This window comes from Mytilus edulis, chromosome 11 (genome assembly GCF_963676685.1).
Source record: "Mytilus edulis chromosome 11, xbMytEdul2.2, whole genome shotgun sequence".
Taxonomy (NCBI): domain Eukaryota; kingdom Metazoa; phylum Mollusca; class Bivalvia; order Mytilida; family Mytilidae; genus Mytilus; species Mytilus edulis.
The window spans coordinates 65,970,901-65,983,609 of NC_092354.1; the positions used below are offsets into that span (position 1 = coordinate 65,970,901).

Here is a 12,709-nt window from a genome sequence, read left to right on the forward strand (position 1 = left end):
GTTTGTTTTGAATCTAACTTCAAACGTAAATTATCGTACTGATTACGTTGAACGAAATCAAATCTGATAAATGAAGGCGGTGATTAATTTTCTTTACCATAACACATAAATATAATAGAAAAGACGTCAACACATTTGACAAAATCCGATGAGAATTACAAATATAACATTAAACATTTAAAAAGGTAATCCAATACGCTCTGAGCACGGATAGAAATCATAATATCAGGTTCACACACTTTACACTTCCTTCTTATCAAAAGCCGTGGCATTGTGACCCAAGGTTCATACGAAAAGTACGCGGAATTAAAAGGTATATCATTTATTGATCGGAATTGTATACCCGATAATAATGTGTTAAAATTAATCATTAATCTTAGTTTGCGCACACCAAATATCAATCCATCATTACTGCATACTTTCAATCCGTTCGATGAATCTTCGATGCAGTAAGAAATTGACTTCTTTAAATCTAAGGAGCTTATGTAATACGTGAAGCTGTTTGTGAGGAAAAACGTCATATCCTTCACTACGGTTTCCTTGTAAGGAGTTTCTATCAAGAATCCAATTTCTAAAAGTACAGTATTATTTGGTAAAGTATAGATTTCGGGAAAAGATATTTCAATAATGTGCATTATGTTATCATAATGGTTAAAGTTCTTTAAGGGTTTACTCAAAATATATCTTTGGAACTCATTCACCAGTACTGTTTTTGTACCACTTGTTAAATTTCGGTTGGCAAACACTGTGTTGTCTACAGATATAAATAAGGGAACATTAGGGGAAAGTGTTGACCTATCGAATAGCTGACCTGAAGATGTTATTGTAACAGAAATATAATTATTGTCATCATATATTCCATATACAGGCCATACTAAAAACTCATTGGATACGTTTTCGAAGGTATACAATAAGACATCTTTTGACAAAATGTCACATCTACGTTTCTCTAATTGAATTTTGACTGTAAAATACGCTTCTACATAGCTGTTATTTCTCCTGCTCTTAAATATTGAATTTTCAGAAAATATTTGTTTTTCATGAGTTCGCAAACAAATTCCCATGCCGCTTTTGCATGCATATCCTGTTATACCCCATGCATCATATTTCCTCTGGTACAAGTATAATGAACTCTCGTCCTCTTTGGTTGTAATTCCAAATTCAAATATCACGTTTTTTCTCTTAAACTGAAATTTTTTATCTTTTTTATCATTGTTGTTTTTTGTTTCAATTATAATCTTTATATCCATTCGATACTCTTTTGTTCTGCTGAAACCGTTTTCTCCAAAGATTTGCCTACTCCTGTGTTGATACTGTCTACAAATCATACCACTTTCATTAACCCTTGTAGACACTGTTTTATTATCAGCCGAGTTGCATGGAAATGTATATGGATTGTTGCAGTCTACATCAAAATGTAAATCTGGAACTAAAAAATAAAATAACTAAAATACCGAACTTTAAAAAAATATATATAAAACCTACCCATATTTGATTAATTTTCAAAATTATGAAAACAAGGAAGATATTTCGTTTTTATAACGCAGCCATGTATTTACAGCAATAGTTAATTTTAAGGGCAATTCATTATACCATGTCAGATATATTTCAAAAAGATCTAGATTCTTGAAAAGCATGATTCACTTTCCATAAATATCTATACTATTAAACTAGAAGACCTCATTTTCTCTTCCGTCCGCAATCAAGTAATCATCATGTCTCTGTGTTTAATGGGTACCATGCATAGTCGCATTTATCATCCATTCTTATGATTATTCACTTTGGGTTATTTTGGGAGAAAGACGCAAAAATAGGCATTAACTTACTTTCAACCAAGCTCTAAATGCCCGCGATTTCGCGGGTGTGTTCTAGTAATTATTAAAAGAATTGAAAACTGTGGGGCTTTGTTTGAAAATGAAGAAAGGTGCTTCACCTGATGACATTGAAAAGGAAACGGCCGAACTGACACATAGACTGATCTTGAAAAACACGTGTGCATGTTTAAAAGGACTTAACAGACACGACGCAGTTTGCATGAAAATATTAAATGATGAACTAACTTTCAGATAGGTACTTTTTTTTTCGTTTTGTTAAAAAAGTGTGTTATACCAATTTATTAGTCTACCCTGTTCCAAATTCTTTCTTGAATGTTTTTTTTTACAAATGTCGTCCAATGTTTTTCGAGAGATTTTGGCGCTCAAAATCGTTATAAATCCAACATATTCGGGGTTTCATATCAGGAGTAGGGTTTCACTTGTTGCTGTATTGGTATACCAGAATATTTGTATTGTAGTCCTGTCATGTAATTTTGTCATTGTAAAGTCATATTTGAAAAAGAGGGACGAAAGATACAACAGGGACAGTCAACATTGCCATAACAGAGGGAGGCTAACCATAAAACAAGGTTCGACCCTCCGCCCCATTATATTTTAAAATGAAGTCAGAAAAATTGTCATTGTTATATTAAAGTTCTTTGCTGTGTGTGTTGCATTTCAGTGTTTCTATTATGTCGGTGTTCTCTTATATTTAATGTGTTTCCCTCAGTTTTAATTTGTAACCCGCATTTGTTTTTTTTTCTCTCAATCTTTTAATGAATGTCGAACAGCGGTATACTACTGTTGCCTTTATTTATTGGGCAGCTTTTGAACTCTATTTCAATATATGGAGATACTATTATATCATTACTGTTTGTCTTTTTTTTTTCTGTAAGTCGTCTTTGTGGGAAGTACCAAGACTGCTTTCGGCTGTCATCTCATCTTTTGTCTGGTTGTTTTCTTTCGACATATTCTCCATTCATCCTAAATTTTATCATACTATTCAAACTGACATGTATATTTTGATTTTAGGAGTAATAGTTATAATAGGATGGTTTAGCGCTCACACATATATTTTACACCGTAACATTCTTTGTGTGCTGTCCACAGACAGAAACTTGTTATCTAGTGATTTTCATTGATTGTTTGCTGCAATAATTGATTGTGTAAGTTCAATTTATAGTATAAAATATCAAGACGTTCGTTTCGTTTATTTTTATCCGTTTTCCTTAAGTTAAGAATACAACATACCATATCCTGTATTTAATGCAGGCATTGGTGTTATATAAGCCAAGAATAAAACCATTACGCTGATGATAAGAGAAAATGTAACCCGTTTTATCCACTTGTATAGACATTGTCCAATTTTCTTGACACTGGCTATGCTGACATTTCGAAATAATCTAGGCAGCTTCGTTAAAGCTAAAATGAAAAATAATGTTAATTTAAATCAAAGGCCAAACGTAATTGTAGTCATATAAGGTATACAATCGATTTTTTGGTCTATGGTATTTTCCTTTATAGACTTTAAAATATTTAAAAGAAATTAACTGATTATATACCTGATTCACCTTTAGTACTTCTGTCAGTAAAACGGGATATAAGTACATTTTTAAGGACTTTAAACTACACATAACTGGTCAAACGATTTTCAGGCGAGTCTTGGGAGCGTGTTGAATACCAACGATGTTTGTAAAATGAACAATGACTGCTTTCAGATATAAAACGATAGCAATCACTTAGTAGGATTCAGGTTTTCCATCTATATATACTTCTTGCATGTTACCTCCTGAAAATCCTAAATTCTTAAATTATGTCAGTTTAAATTTTGGAGTTTCAAAAATTGTCGCCATTACTATAGAAAGAGAAAAAAAATTTAAATTTCAAAAATCTCCAATTGTTCTGAATTTTAACAGAACATAGTGTAGCCATAGATACAGGAAGATGTGGCATGAGTGCCAATGAGACAACTCTCCATCCAAATAACAATTTATAAAGGTAAACCATTATAGGTCAAGGTACGACCTTCAACACGGAGCACATACATGTATATGCATTCGAAAAATAGTGATGCAAAAGTGCAAAGTTCGTCGATTAAGAAAACTTATGTACCAAGAGTATATGACAGTGTACAGAAAAAAGTACATGTTTCACATATATTTTATATCAATTTTATTAATCGCGCGTACGATAAAACACAAAAATTTATATTTTCGTACTACGCATAGAAAATATATGTTTTATAATTGTGTTATGTGTGCTTTTAACCGAAACATGCGTTGGACTTTTCAATTATAAAAGAGTTCAAATGTCGATTTGTTTTTGCTTACTATGCGGGTCTAAGACGCCATATGCAGTGGCCGATACATGCAGATGTCATATAATTACATTTTCAAGCCGCGCGCTTGTAATTTGGAAATTTAATTGTATCGAGTAGAAAAATATCGTATAATACACTTACAGTGATACTATCTATGTTTATAACTATTAAGAATGGATAGAGGTGTGTAGTATATCTCAATAAGAAAGCTACCAAATGGCTCGGCCATAGATTGATATAGGAAGATGTGGTATGAGTGCCAATGACACAACTCTTCATCCAAATAACAATTTATAAAAGTAAACGATTAAAGGTCAAGGTACGGCCTTCAAAACGAAGCCTAGGTTGACACCAAACAAGAAGCTATATAGGGCCCCAAAAACGAGAAACGAGAAACACGTATAAATTACATAAACAAACTACTGTACATCAGATTCCTGACTAAGAACAGGTGCAAATATTTGACCATATTACCTGCTTGTTTTGTTTCGATCACTTTGTCCAATTGATTTATGATATCTTCAAATCCATTTGAAATTTCGGCTATTTCGTTTGAAAGAATGTTGCCTTGAACATCTAATTGCTCTATCTCGGAAATTAAAAAATTGTGTAGATGTTCACTCACAGTTTGTTCAAGCATCAAAAATGAACTTTTAGTGGAATTTCGAAGAAGCTCTTCCGATATATTGCAGCATTCGTTAGCATTTACAAGAAATGATGCCAATTTTTCATTCGTTGTATTCATACGCTTTTCGTTTCTTTCTTTTACCATTTTTAAACAGTGGATAACTGTTTCTTTTTTTTCGCATAGCTTCTGAACACCTTTCGAATACGAATCGTTTACTTTATTCGTGTAAGTTTTTGCCTGATCATTCAGAAATTGTATTCTCTTTTTTGATCTATCTTCAAGTTCTTTTACAGTTGTATGTTTTTCCCTAACACTTTGCAGCAACTGCTGAAAAGACTTTTTTCGACCAGAAATCAATGAATCAATATCTTTTACTGGGTGATGTTTATGTTCCGTAATAACACATGTTGCACAGAGAACTGTTTTACACTGTAAATCCATGCAGAAATACCTTAAACGCCCTCTATCGTGGCCAGTTTGATCACATAAATCATTTTCTTCCATTTCATTAGTGACTGGAAGCAATCCTATCACGATATTATGCATTGGGTACTTGTACTGGTGTTTATGATTGCAATCCGAACAAATTCGCATAACACATGTTTCACATTTTACAGATAGATGTTTGCTTTTTCTGCATAACGCACATTTTTCAAAATCACATTTCTTATGTTTTTGTAAAATATATGTTAAGTCGCGTCTAGTGTTATCTTTCGGTAAACTTGATAGTTCTCCAGTTTTAAGTTGATGATTCCGATTACATAATGGACACGTCAAAGAATTTCCTTTGTGTATAATAGTTATGCATTTTATGCATAATGTGTGTAGACATGGCAGTAGTTTTGGGACATGAACTTCCTCGTCGTAAATCTCAGTGCATATTCCACATTCCAAGAACCGTTGCCTTAACACCATAACCAAGTCATGGCCATTGTTTTTCGACATCTTTTTGTTTAACTAAAAAATACAGATACATGTACAGGTTCGATTTGGAACTTTTGACAAGTCTATTTTATGACATCATATTTGTAGTGTAAATTTAGGACAGCAGTATTATGGCCTGGATAACATTGACCGGACAATAAGTTAACAATATATCCTTAAATCTTTCAAAAAAACAAGGTAAAAAAAATATCTGTCTAATAAAATAAAGAAAGTAATTGTGCACAATAGTAAAACAATAAATAACAGACTGACAACAGGTTTAGATGAATTTAGCACCAGCAACAATCCTCCTGTCCTCCACCAAAAAAAAAAACACGCACAATTAAAGGAGGTCTTAGTTAAATGTGAAAAAAACAAAAACAAATCCTAAACATCACTAGAATAGCAAACCGACGTTAAGAGGAACCACAGACAAATTGCTGTTTTATATTATTTTTGTTGCAGTAAAGTAATTGATTTTTTTTCAATTTTACCATTTATTATGAATCAATGAAATTGGTGATCTAAGTTGCTCCGGAATGACAAGAACACTCTGCTGCACCCGTCGAGTTACAAATTTCGTTTTGACGATTAACAAAGTCGAAATTTGTTTCATATGAATCAAGATCACCATGTATGTACAATAACTGCCAATTAAGCTGTGGGATATCTAAAATTGTCAACTCTCCCGGATATATAATTCGTAACAGTTTTCTAATGGTTTATTATTCTGTGAGTAATAACTGCAAGGTATATCAACCGGAGCCTAATAATGGTATTATTGTCCAGACAATAAATTATGAAGAGATTATTAATCGGCCATCCCGATTTGAACGAAAATATCCGAAAAATTCACAACCTGTGACTTTTTACATGCTTCATCAGCTAAAATATTTAATCAATTATACTGTCAGGTATAATAATAAAAAGACGTGATGGTCATATATAATTTTTTTTATATTAAATAAGAAAATGCACATATGTTATTCTAATTATTTATTAATTCCTGTCTTACTGATTCATTTTACGTATTGTTCTTTCGATTTGTAGACTTTTTTTTTTTAGCGTATTTGAATAAATCGCTGATTGTGTGTTATTAAAGTCATGACATTGTATTGTGCAGAAGGGTCGTGTTAAATAATGTATAAATATACAATTCCTATAATGAATAGTTACTTTAAATATTTTAATGTTGACAGTTGAAAAGAAACTCAAACATTTTCACGTAGTCCTTCAACATAAAAATTCTCATTATCTCATTAGAAACGATGTATTGATAAGTGATTTCTAAATAAAAAAAAATGTATCGCGGCGAGAGCTAATTCAAATATAAAAGACAGTTTTTAAAAATCTGACAATAAGTCTCCAAATTTACTTTATCTTAATTTTAATCTGTAATAATGTATTTAATGAATGACTGTAATTTTTTCTTCTGTCTATGAAGAAATAACATAAAAAAATTGTGATGCACACTGAATAACGCCCCCAGCGGGTTATTTAACAGTGTGCACCACATTTTCATGTTATTTCGAGTAGACAGAAAAAATATTACAGTCAATTCTTATAATTTAATTCTAAATTCCATTTTAAACCGTAGAAAAAAAGAAAAAAAAACGTTGATGACGTCAAGGTCACCTGACTAAATTATGCCTATGGACTGATAAAAAATAACATCAGCCAATCAGAAGACGCGTTACATCCAAAATTAAATTATATACACATAACATTCACAATTAAATTAAATAATAAATCTTTGAAAGCAATTTACAGTTGTACAAATTATTTATAGTTTGGCATATACATGAATTCTAATTTCTTTAAAACATAAAACAAATGATTCATAAAAAATATACTTGATTGTAATCGTAAGGTATACACTCATGTTGACTTTTTTAAAACGATACCTGTGTGTTTATGTTGTTTCATTTATCGAAAGAAAAAAATTCGTTGTAGCATTAATATAAGTAAGTTTATGTGGAAGATTTGTTGACAATTCATTGAATAAAACGATTATATTTTCGAAAATAATACAAAAACTTTACCTACCTTTTAGTAGTCAGCAGATATACGATATGAATACCAATCATTATTAATTTTAACAAATCTGTTCTGCATGTTTTGTTTCACGTAGTTTAAAAGATCGCTTTTCGACTAAATTTACTTCAATGACTTTCAAAGGTACATGACTTTTAAAAATCTTTTCAAATCAACATAATAAATGGGTCAAGTATTCAGCAATTAAAATTATCATTTAAAATTCTTTTGCGTGTCATGACCGAACATATTGGAAAAAAGACATTCATTTACGGATAGTTTTTTCCGCTTGATTTACCACAAAATATGAATTCTTTGTACTAAAGTCGATATTAGTTATAATCATATATGCATTAACAATCCATGCATATAGAGCGAATGGTATTGCATATCCACATAAGGAACTGTTAACGTACAACAAATTGATAAATATGATAAAAAAAACTTTGAATACCATGCTTTTGGCGATTTTCATTGCTAGTCTATACCATACAATCATACTTCACGTAAACAAAACACAAGTTAATAATGTTTCTGATCGCTTTACATGTCTTCAAGCAAAACACGTTTATGAGCACCAAGTCATTCAAGACTCAACGGAAACACATATGTAGATCAGGGAGCACAGAATGTTCTGTACGACTTAATATTTTAACGTTGAATACACTTTACTGATTTTGAATCCAAAAGAAGAGAATATGTGATTAGCAATAATGATTAGTATGAGACAAAACGCATGGACTGAAAAAAATGGCAACAAATAGCGTGAATTTAAAACAAATACAAATGTATGTACAAAACTTTAAACAAATTGAACTACAGTATAATTATGTGTTGTTGTGGTATAAGAATAACACACAGTCAGGTTACGTTTAAAATAAATCAACTGGAGTGTATACCTTACGTTTACAATCAAGTTAATTATACTTCACGTTAAAATGCCATATTTTGATTTTAATTTACTCTATCACATGGCTGAGCGGGTGATTTATTTTTTGAATGTCACCTTCTCGGCTTCGCCGCGGTTGACAATGTTTTCTAGGGAAAGGGGGGAGGGGTTACCAATCTGCTCTATTACCCTCTCAGCTTTGTGTTGTTTATATAAAAATAAATTATGAATCATTTGATTTACATTTAAAAGAAATTAAAATATATTCTAAGTGTAAATTGATTCCAAAGATTTATTATGTAATCATATTTTGAATTTTATATGTATATACATTATTTCGGATTTAACTAAAGATAAGGTAACTTTGGAGACTTATTGTCGTTTTTTTTATAACTGTCTTTTGTAATATTTGAATTCGCTCCCGCCGCTACATAGTTTTTTTTTTTATTAAGAAATCACAAATCAATACATCGTTGTAATATCTCTAATGAGATAATGACACTTTTTATATTGAATGATTACGTTTAAATGTTTGGGTTTCTTTTCGACTGTCAACAATGAATTATTTAAAGTACATTTTAACTAATCGGACATAATACATTATTTAACACGGCCCTTCTGCACAATTCAATGTCATGACTTTAATAACATACAATTAGGGATATATTGATATATTTTTTTACTACACTATGCAGTTATATTGTATATGTTAGCGGCTATAAGTGAAATTAGTCATTAAGCTGAACTCATAGGCAATAAGCTAACGCCAAGGCAGTAAGTCAATTGCCTAAATGATGTTCGACCTAATTCTTAAATCTTAATAACTGAAGTTTAAAATGTCAAACACCTAAAAGAAATTCACAAGTTCTACTCGGATACAACCAAAAGTCTAAATTCACAACCATTGTCACTTTGCAGTTTATGGAGCGCACCAAACATTTTCAAAACATCAATTAAATCGAAAGTCAACTCTGAAGCACATTTGGACTCGAGAGCTATATATAACAAGCTTTTGTTAGTTGTTTTTCTCAAATTTATAGTTTCCATCTGGGTTTAATAGGAAATCCATTAGATTAACCTGTCCTCTACTTTTCAACTCTTTGGATAAAATGGGTTCACTACTACTCTCTTCCATAGATATTGTTTCTTCATATTAAAATTTCATTTGACCAGTGTAGTGCGAATTTATTTCAAATAATTTTCAGATAGAATCATCAATCCTCCTCCTTTCATTAGAAACAATCACTTGTTTGAAGCATATTTTTTGAAATTCCACAAAGAATAACTTATAAAGTTAATTCTGGGAAGAATATGAAAAAATACTAAAATTTTAAGATACGTTAAATTAATGTAGTTTAATACTTTTGAATATATAATAAACAATACTTTACATCAAGATTATTTTACCAAATGTATATTTATTCAGAAGATATAGCAAAAATCCCAAAGTTCTTATTGCCTGAAATGATTTTTGGCAAAAGGTTGAATAATCAACATCTTATTTAAAAAAATAAGCTTAATGGTTGAAATTTTCAGGCAATAACTAATGCCTTGGCGTAAGCTTATTGCCTAGGATTTAAACTTCATGCTCATTTTACTTATTTCATTCAAAGCAATAGGTGTGTAGATTTTGACAAATATAGTTTACAAACATGTATTCTTAAACTTGGCCATACATGTATAAGGGCTTTGTAAACATTTGTATCAGAGAACGAATGGGGTTTACAGTATAGAGAATAATTGGTAAATAGTCCAGGAAAAAGAAGAATAGAGGATAATCGGCAAGTAGTGCAGAATAAATACCCAAAAAACGAAGAACAATAGAGAATAAACGAATATTTTAACATATAAAAGAATATGAAACAATGTTCAGATTAAATAACGAACAGAGACAAGGGAAATAAAAAACCCTATCCAGAACCTCATGTAAGATTTAATATATCTGAAATGTCGTTTTAATTCCGTATCTTTGATCTACAAAAAAAATCATTCGAAATGAGCTATACGTGTAAACAGTTTAAGTATATAATCTCGATAAATTTATGTTCTGACGAATCTCATGTTATGTAATATTATCGTAGTATTGTAAATGAGCAGCTGTGATATAATCACCTTCAATGAACTACACACCATCGATCCAATAAAAAATAGGTCAAGAATATTGTGTGAATAGAGACGTTTTTATCCAAGTCATATATCGTCGCTAAGTCATATTCCTCTGAAATCTTGCCGACTTTTGTTTTTATTTGAAAGGCAATGCGCGTGGAATATTTGAGATAAAGCATATAAAACCAAACACGAAAAACCTTTTTTTCACGTTTTCAATATTCCCTATTGAAACATTTAAAATGAAGGAAATGTACTGCCACTTATTAATATACAAGAAGGAGATATTGAATGATTGCGAATGGGACAACTATACAACGAAGACCAAAGGACAAAACTCATATCGTAAAGTCAGCATAAAAGAACATTTCATGAACATTTGCATGTTTTTTTTTGTCAATGATGAAAGTATTTAAAACTGACTTAAATACTTAAATCTTCATCACTTTAAATAAAACAATATGAAAAGTTATATAAGATAATAAAACGGTAACAATTATTTTGCTAACCGTACGGTCCTGATACATCAGAACTGATGTTATATTCATTATTTAGGTAGTGCATGTAAAATATGAACAATCTTCACTCTGAAAAATGTTTTAAATTTTTTTTAACATCAAATGGACAAATATGCAGAATATTTACCTGTAACTTGAAACTTTTCTTCTAGATGATAGCATCTTCAATAAGAATTGCCACACGACAAAATGGTGGTTGTTGATAACCTAGACTGGCTGGTGTATATTGCACATGTGGCAATGGGGCACTGTGAGGGAGATGAAACATTTGACAAAAAAATGTGTTTCTATTCATACAGAAAATCAATCGGTGATGTAAACATTATGACATTATAAAAGTTATAAACATAAAAGGAGTGTAGAAAAGCATATATAGAGCAGGAATAAATTCTTTTCGATTTGAAGTCTAGGATTAACCATCTATTATAGAGACCACCCTGGTTTTACTTATCTTGCCAACATCTCAATGCTCCTCAATTTTCATCCTTGATTTCGCCTTTTACTTTGTTCGTGCATCACCGACGAGTCTTCTGTAGACGAAACACGGGTCTGGCTTAGAAAATTATAAGCATGGTATCTTTGATGATTTTTGTATTGATTTTGTATTTTATCATAAGATGCTAGAACTCATAACATAACTTTGTGTGGCTTCTAAATGGATGATACAGTGTTAGAATCTATATGTCGAATGCTTTAATTTTTTTTTATAAATCCTATGAAATAAAATCATATTATTTAAAAAGCAGAACAAATATTCAAATATTCAATGTATGTACGACTGAGCCATAAAAGAATTACATTTCCATAAAGCGAAACATCAGACGCTCTTTTTAAACTATATTTTAAGTTAGCATTTGCCTAATGACAATGTATTCCTTTGGACTGCTGAAAAACACGAATATTTGGAGGAATAGGAAATCCTACCCATTTGTTCCAGTTAATTTTAAAAGCCGTGAAAGCCATGTTGCAGGAAGCTAACAAAGGAAGTCACGGCAATTGATTGCATGCTGCCTCTCAGTGAACAAAACAATCCAAAAACATCACTCAAAACAGGTTTTATATAGTCGCATTTTATAAAATAATGTCTATTTTTTTTCTCGAAATACTAACGATTTTCTACCAAATGAATAAATTGCTTTTCAGTTAAATTTGTTTGGCAAAACCTCTCGGAATTTAGTTCCTTAATGCTCTTTAACTTTGCACTATATTTTTTTTTTAGAACCCATTAAAACTGTCATGATCTTTTGAAGCACGAAAGAATAATTACAAGGTTTATCACCAAGAAGCTGTCGGTTTAGAGGAAACGTAGAAAACCCAAGGACAAATAACATATTTGATTGTGGGACAGGCCGTTGTGACAACAACATTTTCTTCTTCCTCTCGTTACATTATTCATTTTTTCCCAGTAAATCTGAAAAAAACATGGTAATATTTGCATGTACAGCCTGGATATGAATTAATGGTTTAACATTAAGC

The 12,709-nt window shown here is 31.0% G+C and overlaps 1 protein-coding gene across 1 annotated transcript; it reads right to left on the minus strand.

Moving 5' to 3' along the window:
* Positions 1-82: 82 nt before the first annotated feature.
* Positions 83-11,472, minus strand: LOC139496089 (uncharacterized). The gene is made up of 4 exons (XM_071284546.1): positions 11,361-11,472; positions 4,609-5,719; positions 3,066-3,236; positions 83-1,429 (listed from the first exon to the last, which is right to left on the minus strand). The coding sequence occupies exons 2-4, from the start codon at positions 5,705-5,707 to the stop codon at positions 156-158; spliced, it is 2,544 nt and encodes an 847-aa protein (XP_071140647.1). The 5' UTR covers positions 5,708-5,719; positions 11,361-11,472; the 3' UTR covers positions 83-155.
* Between the last annotated feature and the right edge of the window lie 1,237 nt (positions 11,473-12,709).

What these genes read in the sequence shown, in the direction of transcription:
- LOC139496089 (XM_071284546.1), bottom strand. Translation starts at nt 5,707, where the DNA reads ATGTCGAAAAACAATGGCCATGACTTGGTTATGGTGTTAAGGCAACGG. An exon ending in GATCGAAACAAAACAAGCAG is followed by an intron (nt 3,237 to 4,608) that starts GTAATATGGTCA and finishes TTTTCATTTTAG; the next exon opens with CTTTAACGAAGCTGCCTAGA. An exon ending in TGCATTAAATACAGGATATG is followed by an intron (nt 1,430 to 3,065) that starts GTATGTTGTATT and finishes TTTATTTTTTAG; the next exon opens with TTCCAGATTTACATTTTGAT.